The 23,752-nt window shown below is 41.3% G+C and overlaps 1 protein-coding gene across 2 annotated transcripts in view; it reads right to left on the minus strand.

Moving 5' to 3' along the window:
• The window catches only part of LOC131104879 (ephrin-A5b-like), an 82,277-nt gene that overhangs the window by 8,749 nt on the left and 49,776 nt on the right, over nucleotides 1-23,752 (minus strand). Inside the window, exons 1-2 of one of the 2 annotated variants that reach the window (XM_058052527.1) lie at nucleotides 20,481-20,676; nucleotides 1,991-2,283 (exon numbers count right to left, since the gene is read on the minus strand). In XM_058052527.1, coding sequence (XP_057908510.1) covers nucleotides 1,991-2,283; nucleotides 20,481-20,623 — 436 coding nt within the window. In that variant the 5' untranslated portion in view covers nucleotides 20,624-20,676. Of the gene's footprint in view, nucleotides 1-1,990; nucleotides 2,284-20,480; nucleotides 20,677-23,752 lie in introns of those variants that run through there. The other variant, XM_058052537.1, reaches the window with a different exon arrangement.

The raw sequence follows: 23,752 nt of genomic DNA on the forward strand, positions 1-23,752 counted from the left end.
TGGTTTAGTCCTTCTTTTCTACCCCCCCCCACGGCAATGACATCACCTATGAAAACATGAGTTCCCAGCTGCTTATTTTGGTGAGGGAAAAACTGAGCTCAGCCAGTCAGCAACTCCAAACAATTCCCGACAAAACCTACAAAGTGAAGGTAATTTGCTCCTTGTGATTTGTGTTTTGGGTTGTTTGTCACTGAACCGGAACAAAATAGTTACATTTGGAAGATCTTGTTCCAGGCTTGTTGATACTTACAGTGTATGCACTTCGTTAAAAGCTAACAGTTTCCCATTACGGAGGAAACCCTGAAGTCCAACACCTTTCAGGTTGTGCCGGATGGAATGTGAAAATGTTTTTTTTGGGGGAAAACACAATGTAAAACAACGTTCTGACACTTTGGCCCAAATTATTTTCCAGGACGTTTCCAGACACCACAGAAAGAAGTTGTAACGTAAATACTAGTGACATTTTCCAACTTGGTCTCTGTTTTGTTTCGAGGTGCTAAGTCCTTAACGGGGTCAAAAAAGTTGCAAAATTTAGTGACAAAGTAAAGCGGAAATGCAAATGTTCAGGAAATGTGTTCAGAAATGTTCAAATGTCCAGTTCAGGAAACATAACTGGGGGTAGCAGAGATGAGGATGCTGAGGTTCTCATTGGGAGTGACCAGGATAGATAGGATCAGGAACGAGTACATCAGACGGACATTACATGTTTAGAGGCCTTGGAGATAAAGTCAGAGAGGCCAGACTGAGATGATTGGGACATGTCCAGAGGAGAGACAGTGAATATATTGGTAGAAGGATGAAATTTGCGTAAATATCAATTTTTTGGACTAATCAACAAGATGTCCTGGCACGGAGTCGCAAAATCTAGTGACAAAGTAAAGCGGAAATGCAAATGTTCAGGAAATTTGTTCAGAAATGTTCAAATGTCCAGTTCAGGAAACAGAACTGGATGTAGCAGAGATGAGGATTCTGAGGTTCTCATTGGGAGTGACCAGGATAGATAGGATCAGGAACAAGTACATCAGACGAACATTACATGTTAGAGGCCTTGGAGATAAAGTCAGAGAGGCCAGACTGAGATGGTTCGGACATGTCCAGAGGAGAGATAGTGAATATATTGGTAGAAGGATGAAATTTGCGTAAATATCAATTTTTTGGACTAATTAACAAGATGGAGTCGCAAAATCTAGTGACAAAGTAAAGCGGAAATGCAAATAGGTTTTGGGTGATAACTTTTAACTCATTTGCATTCACAAAGAGTGGGAGGATACATCATTTCCAAGACAAATTCGCCGTTTTCTTTTATTGTCCATATGTTTTCCATGACTAGAAAATTGGTCAATCATTTTCCAGGTTTTCCAGGACATGTAAAAACCCTCAAAGGAATGGTTTTGCTAAGACACCATCATATCGGTCTTTTATCTAAGTGACAAAGGGCGTACTAAGTTTATTGTTGGTACGTCTGACTGTTAATCTGGGTTGTGTCTGTGTTTCTGTGGTAATTGCTGAATATCACTGATTTGAAGACAACACAAGACTGTTGAAATCGCAATCCATTGAATGGGAAAATGTGGAAAAACAGTCTGAGACCAGCAAATGAAACCATATGAACGGTAAAAGTATCATATGTCTACCCCTGAAATTCACTGAGCAAGCAGCTTTTACGCTTCATATATACGTTTCCCTTTGGCTTTGATGCCAAGATCATCCATGTAGACCTTGTAGATGCAGAGAAATACTGTACTGTATATTAAGAGTGTTCAATGGATTGCAACTGGACCGTTCAGGTTGTCTTAGAAGACGTTTCGCCGCTCATCTGAGCAAAATATCTCAGGTTAGTTTCCGAGCCTTTCATATTTCTGCACCGTTGTGAGGGTATCAAACCCAAATGTGAATATTCTCAATCACCCAGGTCATTGTGATTATGACTTTATAACAAAACAGCATTTCTTCAACACGAATACCTAGGTACAATAACGGTTATACTCACAGATGTAGTAGTACTCTCTGCCAGGACGAAACTCAAAGCCTAACGAAAACGGTGTGAACAGCTGGAACTTTTCCGAAAACTTCAGTGGCCCGTTTGAGGACAAAGGCCTGTTGCACTCCCAGCGTTTGAAGCCCTTGGCGGTGTGGTCACATGAGCTGTAGCCATCGTAGTTCACCATGTAAAGGACGTAGCGCTCGGCCCGCTCATCCGACACCGGGCTGATGTAATGCGGACAGTAGACATCAAGGTAATCATTTATGCAGACATCAATGTGGTAATCCCCACGGTAAAACCTGAAGAAAAAAGAGAAAAAAAAATAAAATGTTAGTATACTTAGAAGGAACAGTACACTAAAGTAAAGCTGATTGAAACATATTAAGTCTCTGTATCAAATTGGCATTAAAACAAAAGAGTTCAAAGTGAACCGAGACATTATGCATGCCGGAAAAGCTTACACTATTTTGAGAAGACTTCACACCATCACGTTTATCGGGTTCCAGACCCGACCATGAGTTGGATTTCTTATTCATAAATTGAATATTTTCCTAGTTAGATCATACAAAACCTGTTTATGACTTTCAAAATGACTGTGATGAGACCAGCAATGTTGTTTGGTCTAGAGACAGTGCCAGTGAGAAATAAACAGGAAACAGAACTGGAGGTAGGAGAGTGAGGATGCTGAGGTTCTCACTGGGAGTGACCAGGATAGACAGGATCAGGAACGAGTACATCAGAGGGACATTACATGTTAGAGGCCTTGGAGATAAAGTCAGAGAGGCCAGACTGAGATGGTTCGAGGTTTATGGATGTAGTGAAGGAGGACATTAGGGTAGTTGGTGTGAAGACAGGGTTGGATGGAAGAGATTGATTTGCTGTGGTGACCCCTGAACGGAAAAGCCCAAAGAGAAAGAAGAAGAAATAACTTTGTACCATTAGCCCTCTAGACATGAAATAATACCATTTCACTCATATTGGCCAATATAGTAGATATAGTCAGAAAAAATAAAGACATAAATAAGACTTGTAATAATGATAAAATAATAAAAGCCTGTCGTTGGTATTCAAGTCTGGTGCATGCTACATGTGACACCATGCGGCCAGTGAAGACTACAAATCAACGTCTTGTATTTTTACATTTTTGGGCTTGAAAATACTTAATTTAAGTCAATTATACATAAAATTTGCGTAAATATATATTTTTTGACTAATCAACAAGATGTCCTGGCACGGAGATTTTCATTTTCGATGATGACTTTCTGTGCAAGCCATAACGCTAAATGCAACACAATATTGCATGCCATTTATTGTGGGATTTATTTTGCAGAAATTTGGCATCATAAAGCCATCATAAAGCCTGAAGAATTACAGTCTACACACTAGCTATTTTGTCTCCAGAATTTCATGATGCCAGACTTAATCAACCCAAACCACTGAGCTGTATCCGTGCGTATCAGTCCAAACATATACAGTATATCACTGTCTGAGTAGTGATGACTGATGCTTGTGGAGAAATTAGGGTCCCATAGTGATTACAGGGCTAATCGTCCGGTTCGCATGAGCCTTTAAGAGGATCCCTTTTTAGAATGTGATTTTCCCTAACCTAATATGACAGCTTGAATCGGGCGTTTGTGAAACAGACTCCACACCTATACTGTAAATTGTGTGGAAAAAGAGACGTGAAGAAAAAGCTGAGCAAGGTATTCATTCCGGAGGAAAACGCTTGTAAACATATATTCCCAAAGGTGCCGTATAAGGTTGCATATGCAAGGCTTTTAGCGTATGCGATTAAAGCCATAACGGCAGGCTGGTTGTGTCACTATAGCTGCTAATGGGCTTTGGATCAGTATCAATGACATGCTACGGATGTCTTGAATACTCCACCTCTGTTCATTGACACAAAAGTCATGACGCGGGGTGGTGACTGTGTTCAAGGACCGGCCGACCAGCTTGCCAAACAACACAACCGGTTTATTTATCTAAGCAGTAATTGGTTGGGATAATGAGTGAAATACTGATTCATGTTCTCGGTAGCAGAAGATCAGCTGATCTGTAACCGGGTGAAAACTTAACAAAAAAGTTCCATGCACAGCTGTTGCAGTTGACCTGTTGGGGCTAAGAGAGACGTGAGTAGCATAAAGGGAGGTGCTGGGGGGTATCAGGTTGTAAATGTGCTGCAGGATTAGTCCATTTTCGAGTTCTTTGCAGAGGACCACATATGAGCGGATGTGTGTCTTGTGGCAACATCTTCACTCTAATCTTTTTTTCTTTCTCTCTATAATTACAACAAGTCAAATGTGAAACCAAAGACCTTGTTTTCTTCACCACACCCCCACCCCTTCGAGGGTTAGAGTTCCAGGGAGGCACAGCATGTCCCATGTCCCATAGCCTTTAGTGTCAGAGCAGGGAGATGATATTATGACTAGGAGGGGTCAAGCAGCTTCATGGCATCACAGTCTCAACCAACAGCAGTGGATGGTCTTGGTTTGTCCGGCCATGACTTCAATAAACCGTCTTTGTCGCTGTCCATCAAACCCTGATCCAGATCGGTAAGAACTTTCAATGAGGAAGGTGGAAACACGTTGTCATTGTGTCTGGAATTGGGCCAGTGTTTACTGACTGATTTTAACAGGCTTCACAAATCAGTCTCCAGTGAACAATTCTGCCTTCCCCGATGAATACAAATGCATTCGGCACCGCCTAATGAGAAGTCAAATAGTCAGAGGCCATCTTTGCCTCTAGCAGTCAAGCATGGAATTAAGTTGTTCTGACTCAAATGTCCAGGGCTTTTATATTATTATTTTTTTTTTGCCATTGGGAATACTTTGGTAAGCAGACATTTGACAACTTAAGTCAAATTCCATTGTGAGGCAGAAAATATCTCACAACCACAACAAAGAGTCGGATGCCTCAGAGGAAACGGAGACAATGGAAAGATACGTATGACAAGGAAATGGCTGAACAGGGAAGTAACATGTTGGATCATTCTAGTTATTACTTTCTTATTCAATCAGGGCGGAGTGATGCATGATGGACAGTCTTCAAAAAAAATCCAAAAGGGTTGCAGAGACTTGTATGTCCATTTAGATCAAGGTCTGAATGATCAACAAAGATCTTTTACCGCAAATTTCCTTCACTTCACTTTTCTAAGGATCATAGGTAACAATCTGGTCCAGTTATGATCCATTTTAGCTTCCTGTCCCCTAAGTCTGTGCTCCAAGTTTGGTATAAGTTTAAAGTCAAAATTTATTATAAACGTGTCTTCTGGTTTTGATTGAAGAGGAAGCTAATCACAGTTTTTTCTTCTGGTGGATCTACTTTGATCCGGGCTATCTTTGCCCAAAGAACATCCGCTACCCCCATCCCCCGCTGTGTCCAGTGTTCCTCCCGGGTCATCAAATACAGATGTAAAAGTGAATCACTGCCAGTTCCACAGACACACCAGACATTCAATGGGTTCTAATGTAAAACCATAAGCGACAAAGGGAGACCCTGTCTACACAGAAACTAAATGTATCGGTAATATATGGATTAGCGCTTAGCTCCCCACAATGGATCATATCAGAGAATATTCCTGTCCACACAAAAACAACACACAAAACAATTAAAAACTGTAGTTCAGTCATCCCTGGTTTATCACAGTTACCTGGTTTGAGCCCCGAACTCAATAGTAGGATTCAATAATAATATATTGAATATTTTCATAGTCATAGCAAAGAAAACCTGTTTATGAGCTTCTAAAAACATTCATTCATTTTCTAGGGTCGCTGGAGCCTATCCCAGCTGTCTTGGGGCGAGAGGCAGGGTACACCCTGGACTGGTCGCCAGCCAATCGCATGGCACATATAGACAAACAACCATTCACACTCACATTCATACCTATGGACAATTTGGAGTCACCAATTAACCTAGCATGTTTTTGGAATGTGGGAGGAAACCCGGAGTACCCGGAGAAAACGAGGAGAACATGCAAACTCCACACAGAGATGGCCGAGGGTGGAATTGAACCCTGGTCTCCTAGCTGTGAGGTCTGCGCGCTAACCACTCGACCGCCGTGCCGCCCTTCTAAAAACATGAAAAAGTTCAAAACATCATTATGATATAACCCCCGATATAGTCATCCTTATACCCAATCACGTGAGTCGATCGCATGATGTTAAGAGAAAAAAAAATTGTCCATAATCTCACTCGACAGTACTCCCAAATTTGTTTACACCGCATTGCACACCGCTTATCCGCAAGCTTCGGGATCTCTGAAGCAACACTTTTACAATCGCAAGCTACAGAGCTAACTAGCCAACCTAGTTATAAATAATAATAATAATAATAATTAATTTTATTTATATTGCACTTTACATTACAGAAATCTCAAAGTGCTATAAAGAAAGCATAATACCTACAATGAAGCGAAAAACAACACAACAAAAGGTATATATATATATATATATATATATATATATATATATATTTATATATTTATATAAAAAAGAATAGAGAACATGCTGAATAGGTGTAAAAATAATCAAAAAATAAACACAACAGAAAAGGTGTCCAGTGTTTATGTAACATAAACAGTTTTGTCATTTATAAGTCGCTCTGGAGTATAAGTCACAGGAACAGCCAACCTATGAAAAAAAGTGTGACTTATATTCCGGAAAATACAGTAATAGGTCGGTAATAATAGGACATAGTCAACGGCAACCATCACCAAAGTTGAGCACTTTAGCACTGCTTTATATGATAATAAGCCTTTGGTAAATAAAAAATAACCTATAATCCTAAATCAATTTGTTGCAGGGATTAATGATCCATACTTGGTTGAATGACCCTCAGCTAGTAAGAGAGGCTTATCAATAAATCTGTAACCGGAGCTTTTAGCAAAGCACATATCTATGGGTAATCCCTCTTTTCAGTCAGCCCCCCCTCCTTGTTTGCTTTCTTTATCCCCTTCTGCTGTGTTGGCCTGGCACCTTTAAGGTATGGCGGAGCCAGTAAGGAGAGACGCGAACAGTGTTTGGTTTGTGTGCATTCGGGGAGGGAGATGCTGTAGGAAGTGATAAAAAAAAAAAAAGAGCAGGAAAAGAGAGACGGAATGAGAAAAAGAAAATACAAGGAACTGGAAAGTTATGGAAAAAGTAAACAATAAAGTGAATTGGAGGAAAGACAATATTTAGCTTTTATTTACCATGCATTAAATGCGCCCTGCTGGGAAGCATTCTGTTGTAAAAGGCTGATTTGATCCAGAGATAGGGGACAAAGGGAAAAGGACAACGATAACTCTCATGCTGTTTTTCTCATCCAAGAAATAAAGGAAAAGATACTAAACTCTGTCTAAAAAGACACACAAATAAAGTGCTCGTAGATGATTTACTCCAGGGCTCTACATTAAAAACAAAAATGACTTGCCCATGGGGAATCCTTAAGGTGAGAACTACTTGCCCGAACTTGCCCCATGTAAAATGAAAAGACTGCCATAATGATATCATATATCAATATATGCTGATAATTCATCAGATAATAGTACTGACGCATTTAATTTGGAGGAATGTCTGAAAAATTGTGGAGATGTATGTTAACATGGCAAGCCATGCTACCTTACACATGGTAGTCGTAGTAAGCAGTGATATTTATAAGTTGTGCACCACAATGAAACATTATTGAATAGACACATTTGTGTACTAGTAAAGTGTTTTTAATCCAGAAAAAAAATGCTCAATTGGTCAAACAATAATTTGTGAAGCAAAGGTGAGAAAAATACACAGAGAAATGGAAGCGCTAGATTTTGTAGCTTGTTCAAAATCAGCACTTGGTATTGGATCTAATCGGTGGTGTTTCATTGTGACCACTTCAAATTGTCACAGCAATGTGATTCACTCACCTGTGCCATCATTTGATTTGCTGCCGCTAATAAAATACTTGTTTAGGAGGCACTGGTTCATCACTTTTTGCTGTTTTCCTTCACAAGTTGTTGAAGAATTAGACCATGTTGGCAGGGACGCCATGATAGATTTTTTCCTTGTCAAACAATCGCTTGAACGATTAAACGATTCTGATTGGTCCATTTCAAGATTTGCAAGGATTAGTTTGCAAATTACCAGCGGAATTACGCAGTCCGTGTTTTACCAACACCCAACAAGAACCGCTTTTAAAAAAACTCTTGGCAGTATGGCATGCCAAAGTGCACTTGCCCGACGGGAATATCACTGATTGGATTTACTTGCCGGAATTTTGTTTTAACTTGCCCCGGGCCATCGGTACATCGTTATTGTCGAGCCCCGTACTCCTTCCACCAAGAAAGGCAAATAAAGAATAATTGGCATTTAATGTACTATAGCAGGGGTCTCAAACTCAATTCACCTGGGGGCCACCGGAGCTAGGTTCTGGGTGAAGCAGGGCCGCATCAGGTTTTCAAAAAAACCCAAAAAACGCATTTATTAAAAACTGGAAAAAAATCAATAAAAAAAACTATCTTCAATGCTTTTGCTTCTGCTATACCCTACACTTTTTCAGTACTTTGGTTCCGGTTTTCCACACCAAAATATCTGATAAAACATTCCACTGTTCTCCAAAATCTTAATTTTTATTTTTCTAAACACAAAATAAGATTAAAAAAATGAATAAACAAATTAAGAATAAAGACAATAAATCAATCAATCAGTAATAAATAAGTAAAATAATAATAAAACAGCAAATAAGAAACCACATACAGTTGGTAGAGATTTTTTTTTTTCAAATTCAAATGTACAGTATTAACAGTTATTTAACCTTTAACATGAACATTAATGAAACTTAATCATTTTACCCAATTAGCAAGTTAGCATCGTACTCAGTTCCATCTGGGAGCAGCGTGGTAACTTTAACAACATGTTTGATGAGATGCTTTATCTTGATGTGTATTTGCCGTTTTATTCCAAATCATTTCCTGCATTTATTTGTACCCAGCGTCATAAGCCTTTAGCTTCATTGCTAATCCAAAGCAAAACAGGGCGGGGTAAAAGGGTAGGGTAACAGTATGGGCGGGGGGCAAAATCATGTTAATTGTGTCCGGTGTGCACACAGCTTTAAGCTGTCGTTTCAACATTAAAAACTTTGGTATCAAGGTGGGGGCCTCAAACTAGCGTCTTGTGGACCGCATTTGGCCCGCGGGCCGCACGTTTGAGACCCCTGTACTATAGACTATTTATAATGCATAGACTTCACGCATGGGCACTTTATAAACAATACATTGTAGAATAAGTAATTTTAAACAATAATAATTATCCAAGGGATCGTTTGTGATGTGTTGTATATACTTTTGCTATAACCTGTACCGTCTGTACAGGGAAGAAATATTTGATACAAATTTCGAGTCAATTATTGCCACAATTTTCATAAGTGAGCTCCCTGGCTTTCCCACTAAGGGGCACCCTGTACAAAAAGGGAACGGAAGCAAAGGTTGTGACATGAAGTCACTAAATGAGGTCTGGCCATCTGCCCTGAGGGGTCAGGAGCCTCCATCACCCTCCCTCCTCTTCTTGCATGTCCCATCATTCGTTAGCATTGCTGCAGGGAAGTTAAAGTCATTATTACGGAGTTAGCTAATTACATACACACATCTGTTTGTGGGCTCTCATTTATGCGGGCGCACACACACAGTTTTTAAACACAATGTGCCTGTCAAGGGACTCAGTCCGATGGGGAGCTGACAGCAGAAAGATGGGAAAATTGAGCCGGTTTTGTTTTGTTTTTTTTTCTCTCTCTCTCTGCTGGGAACAAAGCCAGAGGAGGTGAATAATTGGTCTTAGATTGAAAGCACATTTCTGCTTATGGGAAGGCACCTAAGGTACTTAAAAATACAACAGAGTGAAAGGAAACAGACAGGAAGAATGTCAAAGTACTGTCTGTTTATATGGAAGCCGGTGGTCCTCTCTGTGCAAATCGCTACTCTTTCAATACAGCTGGAGCCACGCTGTGTTATGTGCTATGTAAAGCTTTGTATATAGACTAATCTCCATCTGTTTGCACATGCTTCATCCTATTGTCTGTGTATCAAAGTGATTGTATAATTACAGTTTGCAAAATCATTTTCATGTCAATCACGGACTGCATAATCTACATGACATCGTACAGTGTTCCACGTGAATATGCAACAATGGCGATGAAGTCAGTTGGACATCATTTAATATAATTTTTTCATCTTATAATTTGCATAATTGGCCCAAATCTTGATACATGAATGAAGTGATTATATGAATTTCTGCTATTTCTGATTTATAAATGGAATGTATTGAGTAAGGACCTCAAACAATGCACAACGATGAGCCAATTCAAGAAACAATACAAGCAGTTGATGTTTGCTAAATACAAGGATGAAGAGTCTTGAACCAGTCATGATGTGCTATATATATCACTATATTGACACTTACTATGGTACACATTATGTCATTGTATGGTCATATCACCTTGTACTTCGGTACGAGGTACATTATAAAAAAAAACAAAAAACTTAAACTGTATTATGGAAAGCAGGAAGTGAACAAATGTAACAGTTACTGATTGTAAAAGTACCAGATGGAGGGGTAGGATTTAATAAGCTTTGCTTCTTCCTACTCCTTTTGGACATGTGGAACTGTGAACTGATTATGTGATGCACTCAATTGTAATCTGATGCATGTTCAAATGAAATAAAACCATTACCATTACCATAAATGGAATATTTTCATAGTCAGAGCGAAGAAAACCTGGTAATAATATTATTAGAGACCTCTAGCCATGAAATAACACCCCTATAGTAACCTTTACACTCATATTACACAATATAGTCGGCATGATACGGGAAGATAAGCCATTTAAGTGTAAATGTGTTCTGGTGTTGGCCCATTTTATGAATTATTGCGCCTGTTGTGAGAGTGAGGGGTCCGACAGAATGTGACGTCGGTTTTAGTTTGGTGTGGGTTATGGCCGCGACAGTACCCCATGTTAGGGGTACTGTTGTGAGATAATTCAAACCTGCAATAAAACCCTGTTGCTTTGGCCATCAAGTCTCATTCTTGTGTGTTTCACAGAACATCGCGGTGACATTACTGATACCTAGTGACCAGTGTAGAATACTACCATGATATCATCACATCGTTGAATGTATGAAAATGCTTAATCGAATATACATTGTGCTTGTATGAGGTGTGTATGAGGTGTGTTAAGAAACTGAGTTACACGGATTGTTCTATTATAATGTGTTTATGAGCGAGGGTGAACAGGCAGAACAGACTAATTTATTTGAGGCAGGTCACCACCAGTTTTTGGTGGTGTATGCTGATAGCGGGTAAAAATCAACTTGCATGTAAAATAAACCAAAAAAATAATAATAATTTCAAACCAAAAATTAAACAAGTGTGTCCCTGTCACGCAGGTTCATTACTGACAACGCTATTCCGGTGTCAGGGAGGTCAAGGCCGCAACAGCAGCATGGGGTTTGTGTCACTCCACACACATACACACACACAAACACAGCAGGGTGCCGTCATTCAATTGGTGTAAAACCTCAAGGGGGCTAGAAGCCAGAGTCATAAACTCCCCCACCACTTTCGTACCAAAGATGCTTGCTGTGGTTGCTATAACAGCAGTTTACAGCAATGCAATGTTCAGACCAAAGGGAGCCGCCGCTTTTGACCAACAGTGTTCATACCAGAAAGTGTTTACATGCAGCAAAGCATGAACTTGGACACACGAGGACGTTTCCTAAGTATCTTTCTACTGCTTTTTCCTCACAGGGGTTGCGGGGGTTGCTGGAGCCTATCCCAGCTGTCTTGGGGCGAGAGGCGGGGTACACTATGAACTGGTCCCCAGCCAATCACAGGGCACATATAGACAAACAACCATTCACACTCACATTCATACCTATGGACAATTTGGAGTCGCCAATTAACCTAGCATGTTTTTGGAATGTGGGAGGAAACCATGCAATGCACGGGGAGAACATGCAAACTCCACATAGAGATGGCCGAGTGTTGAATTGAACCCTGGTCTCCTAGCTGTGAGGTCTGCGCGCTAACCACTCCACCACCGTGCCGCCCCACTCACATACAGCCAGGAAAAAATACATCAATCTTTATTTTAATATTCTTGACCCATTGTCAGGAATAATTTCCCGATACGATCCCGTGAGGACGGATAACTTTTCAAAAATTGTCATAAGAGTGAACATCCCATGCTGCCGCTCAGCATGCTGGTATTGATCTGACACCTAAGACTGTGAGCTGAGGTCAAAGGTTAGTGACAGTCCATTATTCAGCTTGAGAGGCAGTGTTTGAATGAAGGTGATGGACTGACCTTAACGTCCTACATCATATCTACTGAAGGATAGAAGGTGAAGTTTAAAAGTCAAAACACGACTGAAAAATGTAAATATCACATAAAATGAAACCAAACAAGATTAAAACAGTGAGTCAACTGTGGCGAAAACAAGGACTACTTTGAGACACACTAGTTCACACCTGAAGTGTGTTTGACTAGCATGGTCCTGATCACCACGCTGCACACTCAGACCCCTGACCTTCCTCCCCAGGGGCGATCCAAGCTCCCTGGCCTCTGCTATCACTTTACTGCACCCCAGGGAGCACCCGGCCCGGCCCGCCCCTCCTGCTGCTGCTGTTCCCTTGCACACTCTGAACCCGCAAACCGGGGGAGGAGGGGACGGCGGCAATGAGAGGAACCCGCAAGGTCTGGAGTCAATCACCCACCCATGACAAGCCTGCAAAACTGCCACAGACACACACACACACATATATACCACCAGCACTTATCCACGAGTGAGGTCTCATACACTTCAAAGTGTGGTAGTGCTGACTGCTTGAGTAATAGGTGCTCTATGGGGAGATGTGGAAAAAAAAACAAAAAAAAAACTAAAAATTGTTGGGCCTGAGATTTGTACAAAAGATGACAACATCTGAGGTCTGATTCGGAAGAATCGAGAAGAAAAGTGGCAAATGAAGCATTGAGAAGTGAGAGGGATGTGCAATAAGAAGCCTAATTGTGTGTAGCGATGCTTGCTATTGACTTTCAACCAAAACGCAAACATAAGTTCTGCAGACGAGCTGTCACTCCTCAGAATTTTCAGTCAATGAACAAGGGTCTCCTGAAAACGTTGCTTGGGGGTGTTTAAACAGGCAAGGGGTTGTGTTGCTTTCCCTACAATATAAGTGCGTTATGTGCGGTACCGAAAATGGAAGAACAAATCCAAGATTCTGGAGTATGTCCGTGGGAATGTTTATCCATTCTTTCAGAAGAACAATTGTCATGTTGAACGGAAAAACACAGTCTGGTTCATCCCAAAAAGGTGTTTGATTCAGGATTCTGTGCAGGTTCTTCCACACAATAACCCATTTATGTACGTATAAACCTTGGAACAGATTCATTCATTAAAATAAATACCGTACATAAAAGCATGTCCACAGAGAACCACTTAGTAGCCGCAACGTCTTCCCTTTCACCTCCCACAGCAGGCTCAGAAAAACAGCACATGTAACATCGTGTAAGCGCTAAACATAGAAGTGCCCCGCATGCCAGTACCCAAGCTCAAACGCCACCTGGTCCCCTCAATCTGCCCCAGCAGGGCCCCCACAACATCACATAGCTCGTTCCCTTGACACGGGGGGGGGGGGGCGTCTGTCAAAGTCTCGTCCATCAGTCGGCAAATCAGAGTCTGTCTCTGATCTGCGCATAGTGTTAAAAGTTGAGGCCCCGGCTCAGATTCAAACATAAGAGTCTTTAAAAGTCCTCAGCTTGGATACGTAACGGGGTGTATTTAATATTCACACCCGCTGAGGCATTCGAGTTCACCGTTGGTGGAGGTTCCTCATTCACATATTCCCCAATGTGCACAGCAGTCAGTAACAGAGCAAGTCCTTGGCTTTTTTGGGGGGCAAATTTCAATGCATATGAAATGAATTCCCACTGTTACTGAACATAAATGGGCCTGAGAGCCTCGCCATAATATGTGATTATGTAGCTACAAATGTATATACATGGCAACATAAAGGCAGCAGGGGTTCAAGAAGTTTTCGTGCCATGAATCCTTATTTATAGGCGAGGACTAAGCAATTGGTGTTATATTATCACTAGTTTTCATAAACTGATTTTAAAGATAATGTACACATTATTGTCCATGTAATATCTCACGACAGTAATCCCTCATTTATCATGGTTAATTGGTTCCTGACCCAACTCTTATAAGTGAATTTCCGATAAGTAGAATTCCTTCTTTGTAAAATAAAAATATAAAAATTGTAAAAATATCTTATAGTTCAAGCACAAAGCATACCACAAGTTTATTCATTCATTCATTCATTTTCTACCGCTTATCCTCACGAGGGTCGTGGGAGTGCTGGAGCCTATCCCAGCTGTCTTCCAGCGAGAGGTGGGGTACACCCTGGACTGGTCGCCAGCCAATCACAGGGCACATATAGACAAACAACCATTCACACTCACATTCATACCTATGGACAATTTGGAGTCGCCAATTAACGTAGCGAACGTAAATCCCTGCAGAGATGAGAGGCTGCAAAGCGGAAGTGAACAGCAAAAAGACGGTATAAAGGTTGCTGTATGAAGATGGAATCAACCATGTAGCATGTTCTTGGAATGTGGGAGGAAATCGGAGTACCCGGAGAAAACTCACACATGCACGGGCAGAACATGCAAACTCCACACAGAGATGGCCGAGGGTGGAATTGAACCCTGGTCTCCTAGCTGTGAGGTCTGCGTGCTAACCACTCAACCGCCGTGCAGCCCTATTATAATTACCATTATTAGAGACGTCTAGACATGAAATAATACCCTTTACACGGATAAATAAGATAATAAGATAATAAAACATATATGACATAATATACAATAAGACATCTTAACATTGGGAAAGTTATTTGTTGTTATTGCTGCTGTGTTCATGTTATTATGCACGGAGTATTGATTATTGATTATGCAGCGTTACGAGATCATCTACTGGACGGCCATTCAAACACATCATTATAATGTGGATGTGAGTGAGGGTGAGCAGATGTCACCAAAAGTCCTTCTGTGTCTGTCCAAAATTAATTGGGTGTTAAAACAAACAAACCACAGACCTTTGCAAAGAAATACAATTTAACCCTTAGATGCATAAGTGGCTCAAAAATGACCCGGTCAGGTTGTTTTCTTTAAATATCTTCTTATGAAATTTTTTATCATTTCATATTCCAGGTATTCCTCAAAAAATTGGTTTTGATATCATACCGTTCACATTTTTAACTTACCTTTTATACATTTTAAGAAATTTTTGTTTTTGTGTTACTACCCCAACCTTCCATAAGTGGGTCGAAAATGACCTGGTCAGGTTGTTTTCTTGAAATATCTTTATAATAAAAAATTGTTATCATTTCATATCATTCCAGGTATTCCTCAAAAATCATATTTTGATATCATGCCGTTCACATTTTTTACTTCCCTTTATGCAACACACAATGGATCCTCACATTTTCTATTGTTGTACGGGGTCATTTTCTTTTTCAAAGATGGAAAAAAGTGAAAAATGAAGATGTTTCTAACATGAAATCATTCTTGTGTGGTCATAAATATAATACTGAATATCATACAAGTGATTATTCCTAACCAAAATGGCAAAGTTGGCACAAATACGCATTGATTCTAGTATGGGTCATTTATGACCCATTTATGGAAGAGTGTAGGGTCCAGTCACTCGTGCATTTAAGGGTTAAAAAGAAAAACCAGAAAATCCCTGTCTACCCACAACAATTCATTTTGTATTATTGTGTCCAGGCCCACAGTGAGCAGCCAGGGTCTGGATCACGACAAGCTAAACTGCCCTGACAGGAAAGACGGGTAGAAAATAATATCAAAAATGATCACTCACATCCAAGAAACGTCATGTCACGTGTACTCCCAGCCACTCCGTCTCATCCGTGAGGTGAACAAATGACCCCCGCTCTGCCTTTTCCTCACCATGATGAGTGTCACTCTCACGTAGGGTTTGGAAATGTCTAGAAACTAACTATGTCAGCAGATGCATGTCAGTTGGAGGAAGGATTTACAGCTGGATGTGCTGATGGAGAGGGCCATAAAGAAGCGATAGAACCACTGTTGATAGATCGGCCTCACCGCAGGCCAACTTTCCATCTCTTCGAGAACACAGGACATGTGTATCGCTTTTTCTGATGATCTCCAAGTCAGCAAATGTCTGTCTTTGCTTTTCCTTCCGCTTTTTCCCAGCACGCCTGGGTTAAATTAAACTTTGTGGGGGAATAGAATCCTCTACACTGCCCGTTATTATTGAACTTTTTTTTAAGGGAAGCAGACTGTTGCGATTAGCCTCGGCCTGTGAACTGTGTGCCGCCTCGTTTAACACCACTTGATGTAATTGTTATTGGAGAGGAGATACTAGACCTCTCACCTTCCGAGCTCTGACAACCAAACTATGTAGATATGCTACAAAGTAATATATAGCCACTATCTATTCTCTGTACCACTTATCCTCACCAGGGTGACAGGCATGCTGGAGCCTATCCCAGCTGCCCTGGACTGGTCGCCAGCCAATCACAGGGCACATATAGACAAACAACCATTCACACTCACATTCATACCTATGGACAATTTGGAGTCGCCAATTAACCTAGCATGTTTTTGGAATGTGGGAGGAAACCGGAGTAACCGGAGAAAACCCACGGAAAACATGCAAACTCCACACAGAGATGCCCGAGGAGGGAATCGAACTTGGGTCTCCTAGCTGTATGGCGTGTTTATTAAACATTTGTCCACCATGCAGCCCAGTAATATATATTTCCAGAAACACATATATATATTGTGACTTTATTCCCGTAATATTACCAATATATATATATAATAATATATATATATAATATATATATACAGTGAAGAAAATAAGTATTTGAACACCCTGCTATTTTGCTATTTCTCCCACTTAGAAATCATGGAGGGGTCTGAAATTTTCATCGTAGGTGCATGTCCACTGTGAGAGAGATAAACTAAAAAGAAAAATCCAGAAATCACAATGCATGATTTTTTAACAATTTATTTGTGTGATACAGCTGCAAATAAGTATTTGAACACCTGTGTATCATCTAGAATTCTGACCCTGAAAGACCTGTTAGTCTGCCCATTAGAAGTCCACCTGCACTCCATGTATCATCCTGAATCAGATGCACCTGTTTGAGGTCGTTAGCTGCATAAAGACACCTGTCCACCCCATACAATCAGTAAGACTTTAACTTGTAACATGGCGAAGACCAAAGAGCTGTCCAAAGACACCAGAGACAAAATTGTACACCTCCACAAGGCTGGAAAGGGCTACGGAGCAATTACCAAGCAGCTTGGTGAAAAAAGGTCCACTGTTGGAGCTATCATTAGAAAATGGAAGAAGCTAAACATGACGGTCAATCTCAATCGGAGTGGAGCCCCATGCAAGATATCACCTCGTGGGGTCTCAATGATTCTAAGAAAGGTGAGGAATCAGCCCAGAACTACACGACAGGACTTGGTCAATGACCTGAAAAGAGCTGGGACCACCGTTTCCAAGGTTACTGTAGGTAATACACTAAGACGTCATGATGTGAAATCATGCATGGCACGAAAGGTTCCCCTGCTTAAACCAGCACATGTCAAGGCCCGTCTTAAGTTTGCATATGACCATTTGGATGATACAGAGGAGTCATGGGAGAAAGTTTTATGGTCAGATGAGACCAAAATAGAACTTTTTGGTCATAATTCCAATAAGCGTGTTTGGAGGAAGAAGAATGAAGAGTACAATCCGAAGAACACCATCCCTACTGTGAAGCATGGGGGTGGTAGCATCATGCTTTGGGGGTGTTTTTCTGCACATGGGACAGGACGAGTGCACTGCATTAAAGAGAGGATGACTGGGGCCGTGTATTGTGAGATTTTGGGGAACAACCTCCTTCCCTCTGTCAGAGCATTGAAGATGGGTCGTGGCTGGGTCTTCCAACACGACAACGACCCGAAGCACACAGCCAGGAAAACCAAGGAGTGGCTCCGTAAGAAGCATATCAAGGTTCTAGCATGGCCCAGCCAGTCTCCAGACCTGAACCCAATCGAAAATCTTTGGAGGGAGCTCAAACTCCGTGTTTCTCAGCGACAGCCCAGAAACCTGACTGATCTAGAGAAGATCTGTGTGGAGGAGTGGGCCAAGATCCCTCCTGCAGTGTGTGCAAACCTGGTGAAAAACTACAGGAAACGTTTGACCTCTGTAATAGCAAACAAAGGCTACTGTACCAAATATTAACATTCATTTTCTCAGGTGTTCAAATACTTATTTGCAGCTGTATCACACAAATAAATTGTTAAAAAATCATGCATTGTGATTTCTGGATTTTTCTTTTTAGTTTATCTCTCTCACAGTGGACATGCACCTACGATGAAAATTTCAGACCCCTCCATGATTTCTAAGTGGGAGAAATAGCAAAATAGCAGGGTGTTCAAATACTTATTTTCTTCACTGTATATAATATATATAATAATATATACCAATATTACCATTACCAAATTAACATTTTTCCCAAGCAAATTTTCCAAAAATAATAGAACTTAAAAATAAAATAAAATTTTTCTTTAATATTTCAACTCAAATAGTTTTTCCCAGCCATTTCATTTCTTTTTTCATATTTATTCCCACATTATTTTGACTTTATTCTCATAAAACTTTTTCTGAAACCTAATTTTCAAAAAATCCAACTTTGTTTGTTTTAGAGTATTTTTTTATTATGATTACAATTTTTTTCTTCAATATTTCAGCTTTATGCTTATTTTTCCTAATAATATTATGACGTTAATCTTGTAACTTTACAAAATTTTCTCCTTGCAGACCCACTTTTTTATCTTAATATTTTGACCTTCTTGTAAAATTACTGTTGATTTTTCCATTTTTGCTTTCTCTTCATCCTGCGATACAATTAAAAAAAAAAAATCAGTGATGGGTCTCAAATGGCCCCCTGGCTGCACTTTGGACAGTCCTGAACTAGAATGGAAACAAGCTAGCCCACAAGGGTATGCTGTCATGGCAACAACATAGTATACAAACATTTACAAAACAATGACACACAAAAACGAATGCTATACCACTACGCTACATGCATACATATCATTTTTGAATACCCCTCGTCAGTTTAACCATTTTCAAATGTTTGTGTTTGAACCCCCAAAAAACACATTTATCATGCATAGGCAAGACTAAAACTAAAACTAAAACAAATAATCCAAATTAAATACATTTAACTTTGAATGTTGTTGCACCACTTTTGCAGGAAATGGAATTGTCGGAGGCTTCCAGTGGACTACTGTACCCATTTCTATGCAAATATAAGGTACACGTTTAAAGAACTTGCCCCCGTAGAGACGCACTACATAAACATAGCGGTCATGCTGTGCTGAAAATGCTGTATTTGACGTTTCTTTCAGTAATCGGAGTTGCAATAACTTCCAAGTGGCTAGGATTAGGATTTTTTTTTGTAAACATCGTGTACTGCAGGAGCGTCCAAATTGAGGCACAATGTCATTTTCTATACACAGTATATTGAAAATTTGCTTTTTGGAGACTCCACAAGGATTAAATCTGCAAATATGCAAAGACAAAGAAGAAAAACCAATAACTAAATATATTCATTTCAGTGCTATTCATTGAATGAAAAGCTTTCTCATCTCTCCCCTCCCCCACGAGGGAGGCTAAAAGAGAAAATTGGGGTGGATGGGTCATCTTAACCTATGCTCATTTTATCGGTCGCTCAGATTGCTCTTCCACTTTCTATTTTTCATGTCCACATACTCTACCATACCATCGCTATCTCTGCTCCCTTGTCCTAAATGGCTTTTGACCACCATTATCACCTTTTGGAAAAGAGCAGCGTCATATTGTGTGCAATCTTTTTTCATCTATAATCATTAGAAAGGCTGTAAAAAGAAACGATCACTCTCACGGTCCTCACGTAATGGACTTAAGCGCCGGTTGGATTGTGGCTGCTTGCAATCATCAGCTATCATTATTTTTTATGACTTGAAGTACTTTGGTGCTTAATGTACATCCTTCCTCTTGTGTTGTGTTTGAACCCGAAGAGGTAGGAGTAGGGAAAAGCCATCTGGTTATCAAAAGAGCCACGAGTTTGATCTCTGCACCAATTAGAACTAATTAGCCAAGCCGTTTGCATTATTTTTTATGATAACAGGTTTTCCTGTTGGAAAGTGTCATTGTAGTGTTTTCAACAGGGATGTTGGTGACACCAAGCTAAACCACAAACGAAGACCCTGGAGTTCCACTGCAAAGTTTAATTGTCTTCCTTCACAGATATGTCTGTGTGTGTGCGGTGAAAACTGCAACAGAAAAGGTGCATCTCAACATCTTGAGCGGCTGCTACATTATCAAATTCCCCAAGCCCAATCAATCACAAAAAACAATATCCAAATATATCAAAATAAACCACAATACAGTCAAACTCACGGCATTCCTGCATGATAACTCAACGTGGGTGGCATCCACCATGTTCCCAAGCAGTCTCCATGAACGATCTCCTCCCCTGCGACATCCGGAAGTGAACCGGAAGTGCATCTCCGAAAACCGGAAGTGGACCCAGGCGATAACATTTTTTAATACAAATTTGTATAAACCATGAATTACTTATTAACAACTTTTAATCACTTATGAAATGAAAATAAATTTCTGGGGATCACAATCGATGAAAATATGAGCTGGTAACCTCATATTACAAATATACAACATAAGGTGGCCAGAAATATTTCGATATTGAACAAAGCAAAAGAGAAATCACTCCACACTCTTTATTGCTCTCTGGTTCTACCATATCTTACTTATTGTGTGGAAATATGGGCTAATAACTATAAAAGCAATCTTCACTCGCTAAATGTACTGCAAAAAAGGTCAGTAAGGATAATTCATAATGCCGCCTACAGAGAACATACTAACTCCTTATTTCTAAAATCACAAATACTTCAACTTGCTGATATAGTTCATCTTCAAACAGCTAAAATAATGCATAAGGCTAAAAACAACCAATTAGCTAAAAATGTCATCCAATACTTCTCTACAAGAGAGGAGAAATATGATCTCAGGGAAGAAGTACATTTGAAACACTTATATGCTAGGACAACGTTAAAAAGCCATAGCATTTCAGTATGTGGAATCAAACTATGGAATGGATTGAGTAAGGACCTCAAACAATGCACAACGATGAGCCAATTCAAGAAACAATACAAGCAGTTGATGTTTGCTAAATACAAGGATGAAGAGTCTTGAACCAGTCATGATGTGCTATATATATCACTATATTGACACTGACTATGGTACACATTATGTCATTGGATGGTCATATCACCTCAAACAAAAAAAAACCTTAAACTGTATTATGGAAAGCAGGAGGTGATCAAATGTAACAGTTACTGATTGTAAAAGTACCAGATGGAGGGGTAGGATTTAATAAGCTTTGCTTCTTCCTACTCCTTTTGGACATGTGGAACTGTGAACCGATTATGTGATGCACTCAATTGTACCATACAATTACACAATATAAATGATACTACAGGTATACTGCTAGTGCCATAGACATGTATCACTCCAATTATAGAGTGACGGCTCTGTGATGATAATTGCAGCCCTCTGAAGTGTAATGGAATTGAATTAGTATGAGTCCTGGGTGTAAGTAAGACCTTCACAATTAAGAATATATTTTGTAGACAGTAGAACTGGATGTGGGATTTGAGTACGACCATCGTGACCAAGGATTCATTGCTGTTCACTGTATTTATTGTTCAATCATTTTCCAGCATTTCTTCAACCAATTGTCATTTGGAGATATTTAGGTATTGGCAAGTGGGGTGGAGCAGCCGGTACAGACCCTCTCTTTTGTTTGCATGACCACAACAATCAAAATCTGGCTGAATGAAATAGAAAAAGGATATAAAGTTGTAGTTTAAAATTACTTGGGACTTGGATCAACACACACATCAACAAATATGCAGCGTGCACGCTTCCCTCGGCTGTCGCTGCGCTAAAACACACACAAAAACACTTCAGAGGCTCAACACTTCTCAGATAGTGTTTACCCTGTGAACAACGGCCAATTACATAGACGGGGATGCTTTCAGCAGCTGATGTGGAGCCGTTCCAATCACATGGAACCAAACGGACGGATAGATATTGATTGAGTAGGATCATTCATTCATTCATTTTCTACCGCTTTTTCTTCACGAGGGTCGCGGGGGTGCTGGAGCCTATCCCAGCTGTCTTCGGGCGAGAGGCGGGGCACACCGTGGACTGGTGGCCAGCCAATCACAGGGCACATATAGACAAACAACCATTCACACTCACATTCATACCTATGGACAATTTGGAGTCGCCAATTAACCTAGCATGTTTTTTTTGGAATGTGGGAGGAAACCGGAGTACCCGGAGAAAACCCACGCATGCACGGGGAGAACATGCAAACTCCACACAGAGATGGCCGAGGGTGGAATTGAACCCTGGTCTCCTAGGTCTGCGCACTAACCACTCGACCGCCGTGCCGCCCTGAGTAGGATCACTTCTTGATAAACGTTCTTCCACGGTGGTTTAAGGTCATTCACGTGGAAAACCAGATTTGGCCGCCAAAGACCAGGTCGCCTACGCACCCGCCCTTGACCGCCACCGAACACACAAAGCACCGGACCCTTATGCTTGCCCCCGTAGGTGGTGGGTCTACGAGGGGGAGATCCTGTGTGGCTTCTTCGGGCTGAGCCCGGCCGGGCTCCACAAGTGAAGGCCCGACCACCAGGCGCTCGCCTGCCTGCGAGCCCCTCCCCTGGGCCTGGCTCCAGGGTGAGGCCCCGGTATCCCACATCCGGGCGAGGTACGGTTCCTCCTTTTGTTCTTGTTCATATGGGTCTTCGTGGCGGCAGGCCCCGAACCAGATGGTGGGAGGGGCTCAGAGTGGAGCCACTTCTCCTTCACATCGAGATGAGTCAGTTGAGGTGGCTCGGGCATCTAGTCCGGATGCCTCCCGGACGCCTCCCTGGTGAGGTGTTCCGGGCATGCCCAGCCGGGAAAAGGCCCCGGGGCAGACCTAGGACACGCTGGAGGGATTATGTCTCACAGCTGGCCTGGGAACGCCTTGGTGTCCTCCCGGTGGAGCTGGAGGAGGTGGCCGGGGACCGAGAAGTCTGGGCTTCCCTACTAAGACTGCTTCCCCCACGACCCGGACCCGGATAAGCGGAGGAAAATGGATGGATGGATGGACGTGGAAAACCTGCGTCTTCAAGTGGCTAAGAGTGAAGACATCACACGGCACATAGAACTTGTCTGATTGCGCCGTCGGGTCATCTCAGTTGAGAAGAGGTCTCAGTTTAACACCTACAGGTCAAAGAGTGCTCCGTTTCTCTGTCATTAGGTGCTAGCTGAGCCGAGCCCGCCGCGTAACCCGAGTGTGCGGCTGCAGGGGGCTAATCCACCCGAACAAAGCCTATCTGCTGCCCGGACAGTCCCAGCCATCATCAGTCAGGTAAAGCAAACTGCTCAGACGCTACCATACACACAGGTGGCTTTGCGGACCACTCAGTGTGTATGCTGTGGGTGTGGACTTGTGTGTGTATTCAAGTGCTTGGAGATTGGAGGAAACACATTTGTTAAACATTGTGCTGGCATGCTTGAGTGGATGGATGTGTGAGACATGCCCAGACCTGAGGGTGCATCCATCACCAGTCTCAAGATTGATTGGGGCGCAT

The sequence above is a fragment of the Doryrhamphus excisus genome, chromosome 2 (genome assembly GCF_030265055.1).
Source record: "Doryrhamphus excisus isolate RoL2022-K1 chromosome 2, RoL_Dexc_1.0, whole genome shotgun sequence".
NCBI classification, from domain to species: domain Eukaryota; kingdom Metazoa; phylum Chordata; class Actinopteri; order Syngnathiformes; family Syngnathidae; genus Doryrhamphus; species Doryrhamphus excisus.